Raw genomic sequence first — 24,418 nt, 5'->3', positions numbered from 1 at the left:
TTATTTCAATAATTTAATCTAGTGGTATTTTTAGATGGGTGACAAATGATCACTTTGGAATTTACATCTTTAAGATTTATTGGTGGTGCTACCAGTCGGACTCAATATCAAATCAGCTTGCATATGATGTTGACAATTAGCCTGAACCCAATTCCAATATAACCGCGCACATTCATTAGCATGTCATTTTCTTGGAAACCAATTTGTATCTTTGAAATTTGTCTAGCATTTTATAAGACAATATTTCCAATTGGTACAGAAAATGACACGAAGTAATGGATGAAAAAATAATGAAGTTAGCACACACTGTATTTATACATGTTATAAAGAGTATAGGGTGCAGTGACACATTTAACATTTTACGGCCTTTAGGTACTATCAGAGTTGCCCCTACCCTCAGACGTTCCCCCGTATCCACCCACTTGCCCACAGAATAGAAAGTTAAAACGAGAGCTTTTAAAGACTTTTATGTTTAGGAACAATCACAACATTTGACTAGTACTGTAAGTATATCTTATTTTACAAAACGAAAAACATTTTTAACAAAGCCAGATTTTCATACTTCGAAATCTTGGAATCTGCCTCTACCTGAAATTTCCCGCCCTAGGCACTTGCCTTGTTTGCCTATGTAGGAAAGCCACCACTGTCTAAGTATTAGCACGACAGGCATCCTTAAGTCAGTTAATACTAAGACCTAAGATACTAAACACATGGGTGACATGATGCCTTAGAAAGACTTCTTAATCGGATTTGTCACTACAAATCAAAGAGACGCGCATACCCATGGCAAAGCAAGATAAGACTACATGGATGTAGGCATCCCTTTGGGCAGTCATGGTCAACACCTAGGTATCTACATATTAAGGTTAAGCTATTCCTTTGTTGCTTAGTCAATGACCAAAAATTGACCCAGTTCTCTGAAAAATGGAGCATAACGGATTTTCGGCCGTGGTATGTGACAATGTTGGCTCGACCTATGATGACAAAATCAACAGACAAACAGACCGGCAAAGAGAGATGGACAATCAGCGGGACAGAAACAGAGAAAGATGTAAGATGAATACAACATTAATGTTAGTCCCATACCCCTCTCTGTCTGGACAATCGTCTCAAGCCACAGTCGAAATTCGGTCAAAAAGGAGCATATCTTTTCGATAATGTATCTGGAACTATGATTGATTGAGAGCTTTATTTCCTCGGTAATTTACGATCACAATCAGTGGTACAGAGAATACAGCAAACACATAGGGTATAGTAATTCAATGTGAGAAATAACACATAATTTACAATCGATCACGCTTATATAAATGCAAATATGGTGAACATCAAAATGAAAACTAAGGAACTAAAGATATAGGAGGAATTCTTTCCTTTTGAAGTTAGGATTTTCCTTTTCGATAGAAATTTCAGCAAATAGAACCAGAACGAAAAACAAACACACATTTAGATCTCAGTAATACACGAATTATTATTGTTGCACAACGAGTAAGAGGAAGTAATGCAACAAGTCGAAATTATGTTCTAAGCCAAATTAATCTTTTAAAATAAGAGATATCATTTATATACAGGTGTTCAATAATTGAAGATTGTGATCAATTCAAAGCATAATATGAAGACGCAATAGGAGAAGTGGCATGCCAATATATTAGAGAAAACGATACAAATTAAAACATATATTTAAAATTTAGAAACACTTAATGAGGATTCAGCTATATAAATAGAAATTTAGATTGAAGATTGGCTTCGAGTATCTGAAGACTTTAAAGATATATGTATAAAAGTGTTGTATTAAAATGCTGAATTGTTTCGAATGGAAACAACCAGTCGAGGAGGGTGTTATATATATATATATATATATATATATATATATATATATATATATATATATATATATATATATATATATATGATTCTCTGCTATATAGTTAACATTTCCTTCAATGTATATATATATATATATATATATATATATATATATATATATATATATATATATATATATATATATATATATTGAAGGAAATATTAATGGTATTGATATATAACTGGGGAGTCATTTTATTTTGATTTTTTTAAATATGTTGATTGGTACTTTTCTGCAGTGCATAAACTACAGAAGATTTAAAACTCAGCATAAAACTGGGATAACGTAATGAATTTACACATTTTGCAGAATTAATATTAATTAGCAATTTATCGATGAAAGTCGCAAATTCAGGATGTTGATTAATCTTTTGAAGATACAGTTAACAAAATCACTAGAACAGTATTTGCAGTTTATTTTGAGCCACCTATATTGGCTTAACATAGTTGATATGGTCAGGTAATAGTATTTCCTTGATGAAAAGTATATATGTAAACGATTTATCTATTCGTACGATATCCCCCTAATATAGACCTTAATTCTTTTGTTACCTAAATATTTTTTTAATTGCAAAGCTTAGTGCCAAGAGAGTAGGATATTGTTTAGCATTCTTTGTCACTGTCATGTCTGTTGCTAATTAGTTAAGGTAAGGATAGGTCACTGTTGTTTTTACATTTTCAAGGAAATAACAGGGATTGAGGTCGTGTAACCTGCCCCAGGCATGGTTTTTTTCTGCTGGTTAAGCATTGACAGTAATATAATATTAAAAAATATTAAAAAAATATAAAATATAAAATTTGCTGTTGACAAGCTGTCACGATGCTATTGTTAAAGTACCGATCCAACAAAACGTTTTCATGTCTACCTAATGGGAGTTGAATCTTGGAAATTTTAAACATGGTTAAATTTCCGTAGTGTTTATAAAATCACACCTCTAACTTGTTGGCACTGAAACCAAACCTAGGCAGTGCATAGTTGTCTTCCCCTGACAAATGCAAATATAAACAGAAGTGGAAAATAGGATGATCGACGAGACCTAATATCAAAAGGGCAAGGTTTTTGTAAATTATTGCTCGACAGTTAAACGTTCTATTTCCGGGTATAATGCTGTCATCACTTGCAAGCAAAGCATAGTATAAAGAGCTATACAATTTTCTAGGACATCGTACGCATCGCGTAATAGCAGTGTACATCACAGCACGACAGGATGAAGATTTGGGTGGTAATCTTCATGCTTATAGCAAACAGGTGTTACCAATGCCTCGAAAGTAATCACCGCTTACAACATGGCGATAGTGCGTAAATTAATGAATTTTTTCCTTTCATTCGCGCCATTACCTTCCTCAACCAAACTGGAAAATAAATGACAAGGTAAAATAAATAGAACAATATAAACGACAAAGTATGGTTAGATATCAGGTAAAAATTAAGTTGTTCTATTTTTTTGAGAGAAATACGCAGATGAACACAATAGTTTATTTTCCAAAGTGTAGCAGAAACTAACGTTTAAATCAGATTTCTAAAGGAAAACGTTTTTAAAACATGTTTTCCTGTGATATAATATACAACAATACTTTTTCATCTAAAAGGTAGAGTCAGACAAAAATTGGAAATAAAGCTAGGGATTATGTTAGGGACGAAACATATCATGGAATAATTCGTTGGCAAACTATAAATTCATAGAGAATTGTAAATCGCTTAGAATACCGACCAAATATTCAACCAACTAAAGCAAACGAAGCATTAATATTTATATAAATATTTAGTAATTATTAAATATAAAAATGTCCAAACGGTTGGCCCCGTCTGTCCACCTCTCTCTCTCTCTCTCTCTCTCTCTGGATTATCGGGGATAGATACGTGCGAAAATTCATGAAAATACGAGCGTTGGGGATTTTCGCTTGTGAGATACGACAATGTCGCTGGACCAATGAATGATAATAAAGCTAAGTCAAACCGGAGAGAGAGAGAGAGAGAGAGAGAGAGAGAAAGAGAGAGAGAGAGAGAGAGAGAGAGAGAGAGAGAATTTTATAACCTTTAGAATAGTTAATTTAAGCAGAATAATGACTTAAATGAACTGTCAATATATTAAACTATTTTAACTACCTCTCATTTCGTTTAGTTTCTATTCCACGCTAATTTCCATACGACAGTACGTGAATGCCTGACAGTTCAGGTTCAGTGTAGAAGCAGTTAGCCGTGTTTGTATATATTTGTGTGCGTGCAAGTGTGTGTGTGTGTGTGTGTGTGTGTGTGTGTGTGTGTGTGTGTGTGAAGAGAAGTAACTTTCGTGTCGAAAATTCGAGTGCATTATATGTTTTGGTTTACGACACTCACATGTGATGCCGATGTAGCAGGCCAAATTAACCCCTGCCCAGATTAAACCCGATTATAGTTTGGCCCAGGCCAGAGTATACTCTTGGGGATAAAGTGTCCTAGGTTAAAGTATGCCCGGGGGTGTAAAATAGCCTTGGCCAGACCATACCCCTTCAGGCCAGAATATGTCCCACTTGTATATTAAATTAATATTTACTTACTGTTCTGGTACTATGATAATAATATACAGAAACGTAAAGGAACTGTCTGCTGTGCAGACAGGATTATCACTATCAAGATAATAATGTATGAGAACGTAAGAGAACTGTCTCGACACGTTTATCACTAAAAATAATGTACGAAAAATTTATGTAACTGTCTCTGTCATGACACACTTAACATTTCATGATTATGGTGTATAACGACGTAAAGCAAATGTTTGTCTGTCTGTCTCGACACCATTATTGCTACCATGATAATGTATAAAAGCATAAAGGAACGGTTTGTCTGTCTCCACACGATTATCAATGGCAAGATAATAATGTTTAAAAACTAAGGGAACTGTCGGTCTCTGTCTCGACACGACGATCCTTACTAAAATAATAGTATGTTACAAAACATAAAACGTAAAGGAACTGAAATTAAACAATTCAATCAAATGAATATTTTTATTATTTGGTTGGCGAGAACGGGAACATATGCATCAATTTATGTTGTTTTTAGATAGGTATGCACGGCAGGATATTTGCAATGGAACTCTGTGTCGTAGTTTTCTTTGAATAGAGGGGAGAATTATTTTGTGCTTTTAAACACTGAAATATTCTGAAATTTGATATGTTTTTAAAAAAGGGAACAATGTATTCTTGTCGAGAACTAGTAAAACTATAATACTGAATATGATTAAAAGGCTTTCACGACGCACTTAAGCATGCCGGACTTAGTTAATGTACATCAAGTGTTCTAAAATAAATTTGTAGTACACGTTTCCAGTTCACATAACAGCAGGATGAGGACTATAGCTCTCATGGCGATTTTCATTCTCACCGTTGGTCATGTTTTCCCAATACCAGGTCAGTAGTATTTGCTACGTCTGCCGCTGGGGAGGGTGATAACTTCTTATACGATGATATTTAAGCGTGTACCGTTTGTTATGGTGGTTTCTCCAGGCCTACTATAAAAGTTATAATAGTCATTTTCGCAATTCATTTAATATAATACGGTAATTTTCTCCGATTATCAATGTTTTAAAGAGGTTCATAATTTCATTCAAAGTAGTGATCAAATTAAATCTCCTGGACAAGAATCGAGAATATTTTGTAGCTACACTTCACAGTTAGTTATGTTTTTCCATTGCTGTTTGTCATGTGTAGAAAAGAAGGTGACTGATTTGTGCATAATTGGATAAACTCTTCAAATTCTTCTAAGAAGTGATTGGTTGGTTTTAGGTGACGCTTGGCGACTCATTACAAATAAAATGTTTACTATATAGCCCCCGCTTTCCTTTTGTTTTACGTTTCTCTCATGTCGGAACCGCTCCGGTGACCTAAATGGGTAGAAGGTACGCCTCTGATGCAGGATGTTGTTGTTTGAACCCCGGCTGAGTCATACCAAAGACATAAAAAAATAGTACTAGCAGCTGCCTCGCTTGGCACTCAGCATTAAGTGGTTAGTGTTAGAACTGGTCGGCCTGATGTCAGGATAAGACGACTAGGTGGGACATTATGCCAGATGTCCGAGGCATGATGCCCCAACGCTTGATATCATTATAAACGCTCACACTGCAGACGTCATAGCGATTTAACTGAACAATTGTTAGAGCTGCGTTACATTCCAGATTACACACACACACAAACACACACACACACACACACACACACACACACTAACTCCTGTCTGCATTGTGTGAAAGCTAAAGAAACAAAGACATTACCATCAGTTTGAAACTGCCTCTCTCATATACGCTTACTCCCATGCTCCTTATGTTACTTTCCAAATTATGACAGTGAACATTTGAAATGAGTACGCATTACATTTGGAAAGCTTCATTATAGCGAGACCATTCCCAATGCATTATAAAAGCATTTCTAGTGATCTTAGCCTAAGTTCAAAAGTCAGATTTCTGATGAGCTGACCAATAATACCCAGGAAGGTTGAGTTGAGCTAGAGCAGAGTGTTAAATTCTGTTTCACAGTTTTGGGACTAATTTAGTAAAGTGGTCTTCTAATTCGAGACTATTTGTCAGCGAAAACGCAAGATTGATGGTTCTTATTGGAACGTGTAGGCCTACCATCTTGATCCGACGTATGTGCTCTTGTTCTCGCCATTGACCCAGTCAGTAGATATATATATATATATAATTTCATTACTGATTACGAAAAACGTAACCATATTTACAGCTTGGCCAGATATCATAATAGTTACCTGTAAAGGTTTTCTCGCTGTCATGTGTGAAATATACTCTATAACCATTTAAGAGCGTAGTTAGTTATCCCTGATGTTTGACTATGTGTAAGAGCAATATGGCATCTGTTCCAAGCGTTCTGTCGCGGTCAATGTTACTTTAAGACAAGAAACACAGCTAATGACATACATCTCAATGGTAATGACACTGATACCAACAAATAACAAATTAAGGATTTTAACAAGTCATCATGCAAATAATGACTGATGACTGGTCAGATTTATTATCTTTTTCAATATGTTCTCATTGTTTTTTTAATATATATTTTGTTTTATTCCCCTGAAAATGAAATAATCATTAGCATTATGAATACATAAATAATGTAATCAGTTAATGCTTCAATGTAAATTAAAAATATTCAATAAATGTTTCCTTTTTCACAGACTAAGTGCATATTCAGTCTTCAGTGATTTCATTTTAAATGCATTATATGGATTTTCTTCTCAGTCGTCCCAGACAGGGATGTTTGTCCACGTATTAAATGTCCGGGAATTGAACCACCTGAATGCGCAGAACCGACCTATTTCTTTTATAAAGGACATATCTGCAGAGGCTGTGACCGAAATATATGCAAAAAGGACTAAGAATCATCTGCAATTGAAGTGTGTCTGATCAGGTAGATACATTCATCTTATTTAATTTACTTCATATTTAAAGATATTTAAAGATATTTCACTTTTGGCTATATATCCTAGCAATCTACAAAAGCTGTTAGATATAGCATACGACTACAGTAATAAGTGGCGATTCGAGCTTAGTGTTACAAAGTCATATATTATCATTTTCGGACCCCAATACAAGAATTTTATCAATATGAAATGGTATCTTGGCCCGTCATGTTTGCCGGTCACCGATTCGGCAACACACCTGGGTCACCGGATTAACTCAAAGCTGACGTCGCATGACGCAATACTCGATGCATGCAAGAAAGGGAAAAAATCTTTTCACGGTCTGTTTGGTATTGGCATTAAACCGAATGGTTTAAATCCTTTGGTTGCTGCAAATGTAATTAAAAAGGTAATTTTCCCTTCAATGTTTTATGGAAGTGAATTATGGTGTAACATTTCAAAAAGTGACCTCGCTTTATTGGATAAAACTCTGAGGTATTTTGCCAAACATTTACAAGGTTTTCCAATACATACAAGATCAGACATTGCCCTGGGAATGCTAGGATGGACATCAGCGCAGTCCGAAATTGATAGAAGAAAATTGATGTTTTTACACAGATTGTGTTTGATGCCTAACAATGTACATACTAAACGTGTGTTTAACGTTGCGTTATTTCACTTCATTCTGAGCGGATGCATGTCAAGCTGCGGGTTAATTTCAAATTTATATTATACCTCAAAGAAGTTTGACTTGCTCGGGTATCTAACTGATTATTTACATCATTCTGAAATTCCAGATAAACATAATTGGAAAGAAATTGTAAGGTCAAAAATTGTTGGTCTTGAAAATAGCCTCTGGAGAGTTCGTATGTCTAATCAAGCAGATTTTGATAGATTCTCTTCGATACACGAATACTTACGACCTGCCTCAGTGTGGCAGTCGGCTAAAACTAGACAACACACTAAGGTATTTACATATGTAGCTAAACTATGGGCTGCTGTTCCACAAACACAGCTTGATATGTGTATTAGATGTGGGAATGTTTATACAGACTTGATACTTCATTGTTGTGTTAGTTGTCCTTATATGTCGAACTTTCGAAATTCTTTCTGGGATTTCCTTACTGATAAATTTCCCCTGAGCCTGCACATTACGTTATTTAATGCAGAAGATGAGCTGCAACTACAATATCTTTTAGGTAAAAGGTTACCATCAGGAGTAATCGACAAAGAAAACTCCAAGCTATTCGTCCTGTATGCAGCATACTTTGTCATGCAGTGTGCAGCTATCTTCTGTAAATAAGGTACTGAAACTTGCAACTTATGAGTTGACGAACACTTTGTTGATTGATATTGTGTAAGAATTTGTATTCCAATATAGAATATTTTTTTTTTTTTTTTTTTTTTTTTTTTATATATTTATTGATTGTATTCAGATGATTTATTCTTATATCATGTAATCTTCCATGGAAGAAAATAAAGATGATGATGATGATGAGGTAGATACATTCATCTTATTTAATTTACTTCATCTTGAAAATCAAAAAGATATTTAACGATTTTTTTATATATAGAAAAAGAACTAGACTACGCCCAGAAGGTGCCGACATCGTAGGCCAACAAAGTGGTGTAGTGTAAAGATTATGTGACAAGAATTTTCTTTCTTGGGTTTTTAATATGGAGCTTCCTTCTAAACGCGTATTCTTGATCAAACAGGTGCTTACATGGGAGTTTCATGTGCTTGAAACTCCAGACGCTTTTGGACCATGCAGTGTAAATAATAAAATAATGATATTTCATAGACATACTTTATTTTTTATTCACTATGTCTTTCAGTTAGTGTTTTTGCTTATTTGCTTACTTTTAAGTTATTAAAAAAAGTTTGTAAATAAGTAAATACGTCAGAAGCTAATCAGTTAGTAATCAGTTAGTGCCGAAACGATTGCACAGCTAAACTTTTCGATTACAGTACTTTAAAAATAAAAAAAAATAAAAAAATTGGATGTATTACCACGTTAAAACATGTCAAATGTTTCCGAAACATATTTCTTTTTCGTTTTGAGAATCAGCCATTATATGATTAACACACGTCGCGTGATAAAACATGCAAGGTTGAGACTGGTTTTGTTAGTGGACTTAGGATTCTTATGCGCGGATAGTATTTTCATATATGCATCAAATCAGAGACATAGAGAGCCATTCTTCTGTTCACAGAACTATTAATTATCAAATAACTATCTCTTCAGAGGTCCCTTCCAAAGTTAAAGGAAGAATGCAAAATTTAATCCGTTACGATGGACAAAGATTAGCAATTAAGTCATAATGTTTTTAACATTTTCGGATAGTTGCTATAATCAGGTTTTCAATGCACGAATGCTACTATTTCATTGAAAGGTAGCCACCTTGTTTAATTCGTTTGCATTAGTTATAAGAGTCATACGTAAACATGTAATCTAATAATAACAAATAGTAATAGCAGTTGTTGTGCTTCAAAGACTGGATACATTTTATAAATTAACCAAACTAGGCAAAATTAATGGCGTTAATAAATATAACAAAAAAAGAAGAAAAAGAACAAAATTGAACAAAACGAAACAGAATGCAAATTAAATACAAAGGTTCTGGCAAACATATTTAGAATGACTAATTAAAGGATAATTTTCAAAATTTAAACATTAGCAAAATTGTAAAGTGTATTTTAAATAAATTAGCTGAATGATTGTCATACTTGAGCTGGTTGCGTTTTATTAATGAGTGTACGAGACTGTACATTTTTGAAAGATTTCTCGACACAGATGACCCAAGTAACGTGGCTTGTGCATGATTACAAGTATTATACATAAAGTTTTGTACAGATATTTGTGACTTTGATTTTTAGGTTTATATTTATCAAAACAAACGCTGCTACATGAATATAATCCGTTCGACCGCATTAATGTATTTGGCATTTCTACAAAGGAATTCTTGCTCACATAAATCAACAGGCATTACATCGCCCCAACTGTCTTATTACAACAAAAATAATGTAGGCTTTATGCTATCAAATTATATGCTATATCTTTTGTTTTTTATAAAGCTGCAGTTTTCCCTGTGTATATCAATCAAAACATTCAACAAATGAGGTTTGTTAATACTTTTTTTTACAGCTCTCGAAGTAGCCTCTCTTATAGAAGTGGTACGTGCAGTAATTGTTTGTAGTGGTAATAGCTGAAAGAATAAGAACAATAATGTTTTATACGCATACAAGACGGTGTTTTCGTATGTTTCAGCAAACTGGTAATGGAATGGACCCATGTTAGCCGCTGACGTGAGACACAGCCGAATTCCCTTAAGATGCACCCCTTTTCTGTGCTTTTATGTCTTTTTTTCCTCAGACAAGGACAGTCAATATATGTTTTTGAAGTATAAGTACAGCAACAGCGCTGATGAATAAATTTGTACAAACCATTCTACTATTTCATTTTTTAATATCAATAGTGTTACGGCTCTTTGGTCCAACACTAAGTAACAGAAAAAAATAAAAACATCCAGGTTTGTAAAACTTAATAAATAATTTAATCATCTAAGTTGAGAAATGAAAATTTAGGAGGAACTTACAATATTATGAATTAACTCCAAAATAGTCGTAAAATGTTCCAAACAAGTCGATAGGAACTGAGTGTTCCGAATAAATTCCAAGACTCAAATGCGCTGATTTGCCACAAGTTTTGATGTATCACAATGACATTGTCCAGGACTCACAATAATCCCAATAATACTATTTTTTCCCAGTGTCATAGATTATTTTGCAATTCATATGAATAATGCAAGCAAATAGTTTCCTATCAAATTATATCGCAACATAACCCACATGAATGAACCATTCAGTAGGAAATTACCTCAAATTTGTCAACAGGTTATTATTAACATAGATTTAAAATGTTGCAATGACCTATTTACAGCTTATATGCAATTATCATTCGCCCGCCAAAAGTGAAAACACGATATGTACATAACACATGCCATCATAAAGAAAACAAAAGATTTTTGAAATATTAGAATATAATAATAAAATTACTCAGGAAGATGTCCTATGACTGAAAGAAAACAAAAGTGCATTCTAAGATTATATCTTGCCTTGATGTATCTCATATCAATGTTGTATCATTGTAACATCTACCTCTATCTCACCAGTCTTTAATATTTGTTTTTCATGTTGCTGATGAAATTAAGGGGATGTGATCATTGACTATTATAATAAGGGAAGGAGCTGAATTGATATGTGCCAGTGTTGCAAGGCCAAAAATAACCCAAGCACTACTTCTCGAAAGTTATTTAATTTCTCAGGTGCTTAAATAAATTTTAAGATTAATAGCACACTGGATGATCTACACCATTTTTGTCTTGTTGAATTAATACTCCACTAACCCCTCAATCACTTGCATTGACATATATTTTAAATGATTGGCATAACAGCTGCTTTAATTCCCTCGTGTGGCTGTAGATGTGAAAGCGTATAGTGCAGATTCTATAATATTTCCAAACTCCGAAGACTGGTTAAGCGATAGTAACGACAGTCCGATTGTAGGCCATCGTTTGAATCATCACTGCGTGGGACAAGTACAACTAAATTGACTAAATGATTAATAGGATTATCGATGTCATCATACTCCTTTAACATATTTATATATAGCAGGGTTTTTCTGTTTATACCTGTAGTGAGTGTTGATTATATAATTTAAGTCACTTTCTGTAAAGTTCAACTGCACAAAGAGCATAGGATGTAGCCTGAAAAGGATTTTGAGATAAGGGCAAGGAGTCAGAACCTTATCACCAGGCTGAAAATCTTTTCACTTGTATTTGTTATGTCTTAACTTTATTTTGGATTTAGTAAATTGAACATTGGTGATTCCTACTTCATAAGACTTTGACAATTTATATTTGAAATCAGAGAAATACTAAAGAAGATTAATCCCTAAATCTTCGGTTGAAAGACTTTTCTCTTAATTACTTAAATTATCCACTTACAGTATATCTAAAAACTAGTTCAAAAGACCAAAAGCCTAATGATTCTTGAACTGACTTTCCAACACCAAACAATAGAAAATGAACTCCCTCATGTTAATCCTGTCCTGCATGAAGCAATTTGACCAAATCACATTATTTAATGTTTGATGAAATATTTCCAACATTCCTTGACTTTCAGTGTATTTTGCAGGTGACTTAAATTGTTGCACATCTAACTCATACATAATTCATTTGAAAGTCACAAACATGCAATTTGAACTTTGATCAGATTTAGACAGATTTAGGAAGGCCAAAGAGTGTATAAAAAACTTATCAAAGTTTTTACTATTGTTTTAGTCATAACATATCGTAAAGGAATTGCCTCTGGAAAAATCTTGTGGACGCACACATAGCGATCAAGAAGTATTGGTTGCTTGACTTAGTCTTAAATAAGATACCAATACAGTCTACGATTATTCCACTAAATGGTTCATCAAATGCAGTAATAGGTTGCAGATTAACCTTAGGTTTCTTCTAACTGGGTTTTTCTTCCAAGTCTGACAAAGTCTGCATGATTTGGAAATATCGCTTTTACGTTTTGGACAACAAAACTGACTCAAGATCTTGATTCATAAATTATCAGCCAATGGGGTATCATGCGCTAAATTTACAATTTCCGGTCAATACGACTTAGGTATAAAACAAAATGGTAGCTCACTAACCTCTCGTCAACAGAGGGTACCTCAGGTGGTTTCTGGTTACAAAATAGCAAACTGGTACTTGTGTGCCTTCAGTCTCGGAATAGCCCTCTGAAACAAACATGAAAATAATCAGAATATTGTTGCTGTACGACACTCAGTGATTGTCTTTTGTCGCCCTGATTAGAAAGAAGAGAAGGAGGAGTCAATCCTGGATCACCTGATCAATCCTCAGGAGCAAATGTGGCCTGATGAAAACACCAACAAATGAACGGGTCAGCTATAGAAATAATTTCCTGGTCAACTTTATTCTCAAAAGCTTCTATTTCATAGCTCTTGCACAAGCATGTATATCTCAGAGATTTAAATCTCAACAGGATACTCGTTTGATCCTAACTAGGCTCTCAGTTACAAGTGGATTAACCACAACCTTATTTCCAGAACAAATCATTTGCCTAGCAATAAATGAACGCTCTCAGTGGCAAAGGACGTAAAGTTCCAACAGTTCCGGGTCTTGAGACTTGGTCTGATGACACATTTACACAATATAGTGGAATATAGGCAAACCTGCATTGTTCTCCCTGAGGAAGAACACTTTCACTAGAAGAAGACTTCTCAGGCAAGGGTAAAATACTTAATAACAATATAGTCATAGCCGTTCCTGTGTCCCTTTATATTTTAATAGGCATAGAAATGGCAGAATCGGTTAATAGTTGTTTACTAGTTAACGGTTCTCTTCTTGAATTAATACACCAGTAATCCCATGTTGCTGTCTTAACAAAAGCCAAATAATATACACAATATTCTGAAATAGAACAACCACCGCCTACTCTTGACATTACTAATACCGAAAAATATCGCAAACGATTTTGATTTCGAATGTTTACAAGTGAGGGATAAGAGTTTTGGTATTACATTTGTAGTGATGTATAAGGTCGTACCTGAGTTGCAACCGTTTTCTAGTAATAAGCACGGGTTGCTAAGTCCAAATTCTACGCATAAGACTGCCTACTTATTAGAAGTCCAAATTTAAGTATCCATTATTGTCTTGCACTTACAGATAGTCAAGGTCGTTTTCGAATTCAAGAGAGCTTAATTTCTTTAATACATTCAGTTTTGTTCCATTGACTTATGTTTGCGAAGCACCTAAGCTAGACGATCTACAGATTAGATACTTTGGACTTTGTGTTTACTCGAAAATATATTATAAATTATTGGCTACATGCAAATAGGAATCGACAGCTTTGAAACAGCCAAACGGTTAAACATTGTCTAAACGTCATAGCACATATATCTCTTAAACAATAATTAATTTGCATTACAGTTAACATATTTAAACCGATTTATTAATTTTCATATCCCTCATACGATGAAATCTATAAACATTTGTACATTTAAAGCAGTTAAACCAGTTTAAAATTAATCATAGAACTATAAGAGAAGATCCAAAGAACACTTTGAACTTTCTTTTTTTAACCGAACAGATTCGACTTCTGCAAAATCTTCTAATCTAGTAGAGTGGAAATAAAACGATTGTTGTAAGAACATTAAAAATGGCACAAAGCTATATTGCAATAGGTTCAGCATGAATCAAAGAGGTGATAGCAAAGAGGTGATAAAACTATTTCACGAGTTTAACAAAAGCAAGAATCAGAGTTCAAGAGATAACGTGTATTTGCTTACAAGTTTAGATGGAATAAATAGGTAGTCAAGCTCGCTATTTTACGAATAACATTCAGGAGAATACCAAACGTTGACCTGTAAGATTTCAAACATAAAATGATCCAATAATAGGCTGTATGGATGGTGAGGATTTCAGATAACATTTAATGATGTCAACAGTGAGATAAGGATCATTATGCCAAAGAGCAAGGTTGGTAAAACAGTTCAGCAAGAAGGAATAACTTATGCATTTGATAAAGATTAAAACACAATTTTGAATTTTGCTAAATTTACAGTACAGTATGAATATCTTGCAAAATTTACAAGGTCGAATAAAAATTCAAAAGTAAGAGATCGAATATATCGTAAACAGATTTTGACTTAAAACAGAACATGGCGATTTAGTTAATGAAGCAACTTTTCTTGAAATCATCAACAGAAATGGAAAATTTATTATACATCTAAAACTATTCAAACATTGGAAAATGTTGAAAAAAAGTTGCACACTGATGAAAATTTTAATTTTAGTTGTATAAGGGCGTCTTACTTACCTAAGGATAATTTGTCAAATATAAAGTATTCTCTGGATTATTTTAAATAGAGAAACATGACTGACAAAGACTATCGTTTAAAAATGACTGTTAAACAACAGCGCTTTAAAACTTCGCTACCATGATTCTCATCAAAGTCCATTGCTGAAAACAATATCAGTTAATTGTGGGAACAATTTGAAAGAGACAAAAAGAACATGAAATATGCTGTATTTAAATAATAAATAATTAAACAATTTACATAGACATTACGAACATACATGCAAAGATTTCTCTTTAGAGTGACTATTGCAAGTCACCTAAATGACCAGTGGCAGGCAGTCATTGCTGACATGCAAGCATACGCTAAATATGACGATTGTTACAAATAGACACTGAGAGCTATAGCTATCGCCCTAAACTACGCCTTTGCCGAGAGAATACAAATGGAAACGCCGGTGGCATGTGAAATGCTCACGAAGAAAAATTTTAACAGAGAAAATCTGGAAATATACAGCTGGGTGAGGGCAAAAATTTTATGTATTTGTTGGAAAATTAAAACAATGATTAGTTTACATATATCACAGTAAAAACGGCACATGCAGTGGTAATAATTTACAAAACGACGAAGAATACAATTTTTAAGTGACAGAAAATATTTTATAATTTGGCTGAATATAGAGTGATCATGTATCTTACACAGCACACACGTGAATAACAAGGGACAGTAGTTAGTCGTGTGTGTGTGTGTGTGTGTGTGTGTGTGTGAAATATAGAGACTTATTAGCGATATAATTTTCTTATATTTTTCATTCTTATATTTTCACATTTGAAAAATATATCCTCCTAATTCCACATGTGAAAATTTACGATAGCCCATCATGCCATGCGAAGCTTGATTGTATTTGTCTACAAAATGTACAAGCCGCAACAAGAAAGAGTACATTCTGCAATAGAACAAATAAATAGAAACTGCCCTATTTCAGACATGAAAATTAATCTTTGATAAAGAAATTTGGCCAGACGCAGTTCACATATCTTTGGATTATTTCATCTTACTTGCTTGATAGCAACGATAAACGCACTGTAATGCATTGTATTATAGGGTCTAATAGTTTGCAGAAAAGCAAAACTGTAGTTTGCTATGACAGATTAAGTCAACCCAATCCAGCTGCTTTCTTAAGTCAAGTATATTTATATGATCAGCATAGCAATGTGAGGTGAATGTACGCAAACAGTGGGCAGTTTGTTGTGAATAAATTTTAGCTGAAACTTTTATTCTGGAGCACGTTTGGTACATGATGGAAAGAAATTTTTCTTTTCGTAAGTAAATACCAGCTATATTTCATCTTGTGGTACCGAAAACGAGCCATTTTAACTTGCTGCTTCACCACTCTTTAAAATATCAAGTTGAAATGTATCCGCTGTTTAAGTAGGAAAAGAAAATATCCTCTCTGTTTTTCTGGTGAAATTCAGACTGCAAACCAAGACTATATTTTGTTTATGAGTTATTTCCAGGTTCAAATACGTGGTATTTTCCATTTACGACATTCATATATGACCCGGATTTTGCAGACCGGATGATCCAACATAATATTTGTCACAAAGGTCAAAATGCGCACAAGAACGCTCAAAGTAAAATACTTCACATCCTTGTTTGTGGCAAGGCGGACATAAAGTTTGACATCCTTGTGATCTGTTTTCATAAACATACCGGATTTAGTTCACGTACACTGATGAAGAAAAAAAAAACTGTCGCTGATAGCCATAGCAAATAACTAAACTCCGTACAAAGCAATTAAACTCACACCCTTCTTCACGGTAAACAGGAATTAAATTTCAAATCGTCTGGTAAAATCCTTACGTTTTCGAAAAAATAATTCGTACCGAATAGTATAAATAAATGTACGCAGTGTTGTATTTACTGTATATATTTTACGAAGTACTACAGTTGTGTTACACCTCTAAACTGTAACATCAATATGGCGACTTTAGTCCTGATGACAGTTTGCATGCTTGCTGCTAGCCAAGTGCTCTCGTTATCAGGTAAGAAGCACGGTATGACCATTTTGGAATGAGTCTCCATTCAGCTCTATGTCAGCATATTTTTCTTTGGTTTATCATTAGCCGTTGGATTGCTTTGTATAATATTTATCCAGTACTGCGTCAATAGATACGAATGAAACAAGTTGTCAACAATCAATTTATCTTCGAAGAAGTAACAATGAATTCACAGGCTAAATTTAAATAGTTTAATTTAGTAAGCTATTTTGACAACCAAGAAATCGATTTTTTTTTCTTCATTGAATTATGCATTTTTTGGTTATGCGTTATTCGTTCAAAGTAAACATTGACTCGGTTATATCTCAATTTCTTTCGCTTGCGTTTAAAACGGCGTTAGCGCTGGAAACTTTTTAACGTGCTAAATTACATTTTATGATTGGTGAATGTGTTGATTCGAGATTTTATCCTTACAAGATGTGATATCACATCAACTGGCTAGCAATCGGTCATCGTGGTGGTCTAAAATAAATTGATTATTATTATGACTCGCTCTTCATTTGTATTTTGACAGATCAATGACACTAAATATGCCTTTGAGGTCGTGTCACTTGCCGCAGGCAGGATTGTTACTTTTGTTAAGTCGTGCAAGCTCGGAAAATGACCACAACACCAACAAATCACTCACGGCTAATTTGTCGAATGAATCTTTTTAGCATATCCGCTGTGTGAAGAACAGTTTGGTCCGAGTTTGTTGCACATGTAATCATGTCCAAGCTGCGGGGATTATTCGTAAACAAAACTCGGCCTTCGTATTTACAACTCTTGACTTATCGATTTGTTCACGTTCGTAAGGTAAATATATGCAATATTACAATGGATTTAATGAGTAGACATGATCAACTGCGATTGGAAAACAAAGTCGCCAGTGTTCGCTGTAAAGTGTCTTATTTTAACAATTTATCTTCCAAATCTGAGAGCTACGAAGCCCTATTGAAATGTGAACATTTGTCCAAGCGTCAGCGCGTTCTTTACATGTATGTAGATAACCTTAACCATTTGCTTAAACTTGTTGATGTGCACGCAGGTTTGGAGAACCTTTGCTAGCTGGTCAGACATCTCAAATTACTGTCAATATTTTTTTACAACAGTAGTCTAAATAAATAATGGGGCTATCATCTCTTATAATGCTTTGAAATACATGTAACCACCAGCCCCCACCCCCCTCAGTGCAAGTGTGATATATTGCACGTCCTTCTCTCTCCTTGTGTACCCCTCAATAGCGTAATATTGATACTAAACTATAAACATTATTACCTGGTTAAACCAGTTCCATTTTCATGGCATCTGTCCGCTCGAGTGCGACCTCAAGTCAACATTTTGTCCCTGCATACAGGTTTCATGTAGTTTGATTGCAGTGCATTTTCTTAATGTTATAATTTTATATGACGTACCTGATGTTTATTATAACTTTAATGATAAACTCTTATATTTTGTTTTTATATTATGTCGACTTAAAGATATAAATAAATGTATATACTAACTATTACGCTAAATCTAACTGCAAACTGCACAAACCCAAATCTGCCGCCACATGATGCTCCGGCCGCTCTGGGTCTCTGTAGTTTCTAAGAAGTAATCAATAGAGTAAATAATACAGACATTGGCCCACCAATGCATTATGCAGCGACAGATCAGGGTCTATGCTATTTGCCGTTCTACTCTTACCTACAAGCGAGTATAGAAGAATAAACAGTCGGTGTACTGTTTTGTTTTAATGATATGTACTTGAAAAAGCTGTTTTTATATCAAAGAATGCAGCAATGACAACGATGAGAAGTTATTTCCAAATAAAATAATGGAGAATTCGCTTACAAACAATACTTACAACAAGGGTGGAGTTAAGTTCTGCTGTCAAGGATAATGTACACTAATAAGTCATAAAACGAGTCAGCTATCAAATGGGAGTGTGCACATCGCAATGCTCTTGCTGGTATGCCATTTCAGGACTAATTTAGAATTGTTCTGTTTAATCTGTGTTTATTTGTACCACTCCAATTTTTGTAATAGAGAGACCATTGTATATCATAGTAAATATACATACATAAATGAATAAATAAATAAATAAATAAATAAAAAAATAAATAAATAAATAAATAAATAAATAAATGAAATAAAATAAAATAGAATAAAATCTCAAATAAATGCATAAAGATTTATATAAAAACAAACAATGAAAATGCATATTATTGTGACTATCAAAGATCAACAGGCTTTGGTCCTTCTCCAAGGTGACTTTTGTCCCAGGGGTCTTTTGTCCTACCATTGTGAGAGGGTATCTGTACTAGGGACGTTTGTCCTGGGTCTAAATATTCACTCTCTTATAAAGAGGTTTTGAAAGCATGACCATCCACAATGATTATGTTACAAGATTCTTACTCATCTCACGCTCAAATCCAAAGCATATATATTTAAGATCAAATAACTGTCCTTTGTGATTTCAGCAGTTTGAACCGAGTCTGAGATGTTTGTGGGAATTTTCATAATTTTGGAGCTAAATGTATACATTTGTCCCCAGCTTGCGGATATTCGGTATTTACTAATTTTTCTGTTTTTATATGACGAAACAAAACATTGATAGTTCTTCAAACGGAAAGGACCCTTTTAATCGGAGTTTTATCATTCTGTGATTCCCATGTAGTATGCCATTTACTCTTATTCCATCAATTAAATAAACATTTTCGTTGATTTGTATGAGTAAACCTACATTTATTTGATAGCTGAAACATATAACGCCAAAGTCTTTTGCGGAAATATTCATGTGAAAGTGCCTCAGATGTACTGCATAACATTTAAAGGTGACTGTTTATTTTTTTTTTAAATGTTACTATTAATGATGTTGAGAACCGAGGTATGTTGTTACTGTTAGCGTCAATGGAAAATATCTCTTCACATCTATGCGCTTTATCACATAACCGCTGGATTCAGACTTATTTGTACTATTAATGCAGCCACGAAGACTTCATAATTTGTATGCAGTATATACTTATTGACGCTGCGCAAGATTAATAATCATGTATCACTGTGCTTTATAAGCATCATGACATGGCTATCGCTACATGCGCCATGTTACAAGCATCCAGCTCAAGACAAACGTTATCTTTTTTACATCGACTTTCACAATTGCAAAATAAATAGATGATGTTAATACGGTGGTTCTCATCTAGAAAATAACCGATGAAAAAATCAGATCTACGTCTAGATTGCATTGACTTTTACGACAGGCAGTGAAATGGTTATTACCCAGCGGTCATCGTTTGTAGATGACTTAAGGGCTGTTCTAACAACCTTAACGAATACTGTGCCCAGTAAACGTTCAACCAATCTACCAAGTTTTGTATTTTGACACACCGTAGTATTAATTAATTAGCATATCTTAAATCTTTTTTCAGGCAGCCCAGTCAGGAATGTTTGCCCCCTTTTTAAATGTGTATCTATCGAACCCCCAGAATGCGGAAAACCGACATATTTCTTTGTTGGTGGACATAGATGCAGAGGCTGTGACAGAAATATATGTATAGGGAGTGATAAAACGTATTGAAAGCAAAGTAAGTATGCCCAGTCGGATGGATTCCATTACCGTTACTAAACTGACTTCATAGTGAAAATTCCTACTTCTCACTGAAGGTATATATTCTAAAATTATAAATGATTAAACAGTGATTGAGTGATCGAAATAAACATTGACCCATTTGATGACGACTATAAAGCATGCACGCCATGTTTCATCATACCTTTACGATAATACGCATATTGTTGGAGCTGAGATCTGTAAAACCTAGCTTCCAAAATATCATGTTAAGATCTTTTACTAGATTTAAATGATTTCGCTGGGAGAGAGTATTTATATAAGCCTTGGCGGTTGCCCAGTCCCTTTTAGTATATATATATATATATATATATATAAAGACCACTGATCAACATTTTCTCATAAATAAGTAGTTTCGATAATATATGGTGTAACAAAAATAGGTTGTGTATGTTTGTTTTTAGATAGTGTAGGCTGAGTCGCTATGTTCTGTAGTACGTTTAAGTCGTCACATAGTCCGACTGAGTCATTATGTCCTGACATACGTTTGAGTCACATAGTCCGACTAAGTCACTGTGTCTTGGCGTACGTTTGAGTCACAGTCAAACTGACTCACAATGTCTTATAACAGTTTGAAAGGCACGTCTTTTGAACAATTTTTTAGATATAAATTTCAAAGACATAATACTATTGTCAACTACATTCCCAAGAACATTCAAATGTGATTTTTTAAAGACGTACTTTCTTCAATCTATGCCTTGAAGATATTCAAACACATCCTAAATTGTTACTTAGGACTCTCCATCTTTAATACTTATGTTAAGTCACACACGTGATCAGTTCTTTACGTTCCCAGTATCTCTTAGTTTTAGGAATCATGTATGCAGATGTTTGAACGAGTTTCAGCGGAATAGAGTTTCATAAGCTAGAATCCTCCGGATCAGAAATATATGTGCGTCTTGTCCATGACAGTGGAAATAGTAACCACTACAGTAGAGGCAACAGTTGCAACTATAACAACAGTAGCAGCTGAAACAATTGTAGCTCTAGTAAAAGTAGCAGTAGTAGTAGTTGAGGCAGCAATTGTAGTTATATTAATATTAGCAACATGAACGACAACATATATAATAGTGTTAGTAGTGGTAGCAGCAGCAATTGCAATTGCTGTGGCAGTAGCAGCAGCTACAATGGCAAAAGTAGTAGCAGCAGCAATTGTAGTATTTGTAGTAGCAATAACAACAATAGTAGTATTAGTAATATTAGTAGTAGTAATAGTATTAGTAGTAGTAATATTGTTATTATTAGTATCAGTAGTAATAGTAGTAGTAGTAATATTGTTATTATTAGTATTAGTAGTAATAGTAGTAGTAGTAATAGTAGTAATAGCAATAGTAGTAGTAGTAATAATAATAACAGTAGTAGTAGTAGTAGTAGTAGCAACCGCAGCAAATGTAGCAGTGAGAATTAGTAAGAGGAATTCTATGCAGATTTATTAGTTACATCATTGTATAATTTTTGCTATTTCAGAGCTTTACCGAAAACATGAAACCATTATAGGACATTACCACACTGATTTAGAAGAAAACGAGAGAAATAACCGTATCATCTGTGGACGCTTCCTTGATTTTGCATTCGATTGATCCTCACTAATGCGTTATGATGGAAAAATTATGTGCCTCATTTCAAGCAGGGAAAGAAAAAAGAAAAAAAACATCGTGCAGTTCTATTTTTATCGGTTTCTTGGTTGCCGCGGATAAAATTACATGTGTTTAAATAAACCACATATTGATCTAAACCTTCTAATGTGTAGCCCAGTATAGCCATACTAATTATACATATATCAAGGTGTCAAGTGCCCCCTACGGAATTATTACTTACACCGGAGAAAGACGGACAATTAAATATTAAATAGCTCTGAGCCCTCAGTAAGGCCGACGGTCTAGGTGTATGAAGTATACAAAATAAGAATTTGCTAGGCATAATAATTTATTAAACTATATCACGGTATTGAACAATTACAGGACAATTTTTCTACACAATTTCCTTCAATCAGTGCAAAGACCTATTCAAATTGCCATTTATTTCATCACGCGAAATTAATGGCGAGAGTGTTTCCTTCCCGTGTCCGTTCTATGTTACGCTTCTGCAACTTCCGCCATGTCGATACTTCCGGTACCCTTGTTTCTGTTCTCCGGTCCTGCGCCTTCACACTACCGCCTATTCTCCCGGCCATGCGCCTTCGCAGAACTGCCTATCCCGTGCTCTGGACGTCTTATCCTCTCTCTAATCTTCGGGTGGCGTCCTATCCCTCCCGGAAAGCTTCCTCAGAGGCCTTTTATTCCAAATATCGTCCGCATTTCCTGGAACCTCTTTTATGCCGCTTTTTTTACGAGTGCAAAATTTGCTCTCGGAGTACGTGATGTTTCTATAGTCACTTGAAAGCTGTACTGATTGTTCCAAAATGAATGTAACAGGATAATGTCTGGCTGCCTGAGAAACCAGCCCAAAATTTGACTATCTTAGTTCTTGGATACGGGTGGTCTCTTTGAAACTGACTCGAGTAGTAGCACTGATATGTTATAATGTCGGGTTTTCCTGTCTTTAAGCATTAGCCGACTGATGACGTCACTGGCTAATTGCAAAACAAACAGAGGTTCTCACCACCGCGGCAAGGTTGTCTTTGAATTAACCGCTAACTTGACTGTGACGTTATGTCTAAGTCACGGACAGGTAGTTTTTTCAGCATCGGTAAAAAGTCATAATATTATATAACACTTATTGACATTACCCACAATGCTTTAAATTATGAATCCTATCAGAAGACATGTTTAAATATGAGGCAGGAATTTTTAGAACATTTTGTCACACAACGTGACACAATAATACTTTAAGGACTGCTTTCAGGGTGCATTTGTTGATCCATAAACCCTACCTCCCATCTTTAACCCGGCCCTGTCTATTATTATGTATTTACACTCACACACAAAGTACACACTCAGCTAAGTCTCATTATTTGCCGTTCCTCAAAGATGGAAAATTTATCAACCAGAAATTTAGAATAAAGAGTTATAGTTTTCATTTTCAAAATGTAGTAACAACGGGTGAAGTAAATGTTTAAACAACAGCCATAAAAAATTGTTTCTTATTATGTTGACCAAGTAGGGCTTCCCAACGAAGGGCGTATTACACACTGTGCGATCTCTTTATGTTACAAAGTTTATACTATATTTTACTATTCCCAAAACGATCACTAATAGCGAAAGGTCAAACTTGTTTCTGTTTTTGTTGATGGTGTTAAGGTAAATTATACATGGAAAGTCAGTAATCATTCAAGCTCAATAATTGAAATGATTGATTACAGATCAGTTCCGGGACCGCCCTTTTTATTTTCCATGGGAAGGGAGTGCCACGAATCTTTAAAGAAAAAGATTTCCTGCACCCAGCTTCAAATTATTATTACACTGATTTCTAAGAAGAACAAAACAGAAATGCTTACATTAATGATATTAGTTCGAGAGAAAATAAAATATCTATAGGTAAAAGAAAAATAAAATTCCATATAACAGTAAAATAAAATGGTGGACATAGTTGCAAGCAACTTGTAGTTTATATGAGCATCTTAAAAAGGTGAATTTAAAACTTTAAAGTGTATCGATAAGCAACGTTTTAAAGTGTATCGATAAGCAACATTTTAAAGTGTATC

The 24,418-nt window shown here is 34.3% G+C and overlaps 2 protein-coding genes across 2 annotated transcripts; both read left to right on the top strand.

The window, feature by feature from the left end:
* The first annotated feature begins 5,100 nt into the window (after window positions 1–5,100).
* On the top strand, window positions 5,101–10,696 carry LOC149801880 (uncharacterized). Its single transcript, XM_089956264.1, has 3 exons — window positions 5,101–5,250; window positions 7,089–7,257; window positions 10,519–10,696. Exons 1-2 carry the CDS (start codon window positions 5,187–5,189, stop codon window positions 7,223–7,225), a joined length of 201 nt encoding a protein of 66 aa, XP_089812390.1. The 5' UTR covers window positions 5,101–5,186; the 3' UTR covers window positions 7,226–7,257; window positions 10,519–10,696.
* Window positions 10,697–17,013: 6,317 nt separating this feature from the next.
* Window positions 17,014–22,510, top strand: LOC149801879 (uncharacterized). Its single transcript, XM_089956263.1, has 3 exons — window positions 17,014–17,171; window positions 20,579–20,734; window positions 22,243–22,510. The coding sequence occupies exons 1-2, from the start codon at window positions 17,108–17,110 to the stop codon at window positions 20,725–20,727; spliced, it is 213 nt and encodes a 70-aa protein (XP_089812389.1). The 5' UTR covers window positions 17,014–17,107; the 3' UTR covers window positions 20,728–20,734; window positions 22,243–22,510.
* Window positions 22,511–24,418: the final 1,908 nt, after the last annotated feature.

The sequence above is a fragment of the Sinohyriopsis cumingii genome, chromosome 4 (assembly GCF_028554795.1).
Source record: "Sinohyriopsis cumingii isolate HCF-2022 chromosome 4, ASM2855479v2, whole genome shotgun sequence".
NCBI lineage: Eukaryota > Metazoa > Mollusca > Bivalvia > Unionida > Unionidae > Sinohyriopsis > Sinohyriopsis cumingii.
The sequence above is the reverse complement of the archived record's forward strand: the minus strand, read 5'-3'. Positions and strand labels throughout refer to the sequence as shown.

Bases quoted from the DNA above. Each gene is read 5' to 3' on its own strand.
- LOC149801879 (XM_089956263.1), top strand. From the start codon at position 17,108: ATGGCGACTTTAGTCCTGATGACAGTTTGCATGCTTGCTGCTAGCCAA. The intron at 17,172-20,578 runs GTAAGAAGCACG...ATCTTTTTTCAG, and splicing joins CCAAGTGCTCTCGTTATCAG to GCAGCCCAGTCAGGAATGTT.
- LOC149801880 (XM_089956264.1), top strand. From the start codon at position 5,187: ATGAGGACTATAGCTCTCATGGCGATTTTCATTCTCACCGTTGGTCAT. The intron at 5,251-7,088 runs GTCAGTAGTATT...TTTTCTTCTCAG, and splicing joins TCATGTTTTCCCAATACCAG to TCGTCCCAGACAGGGATGTT.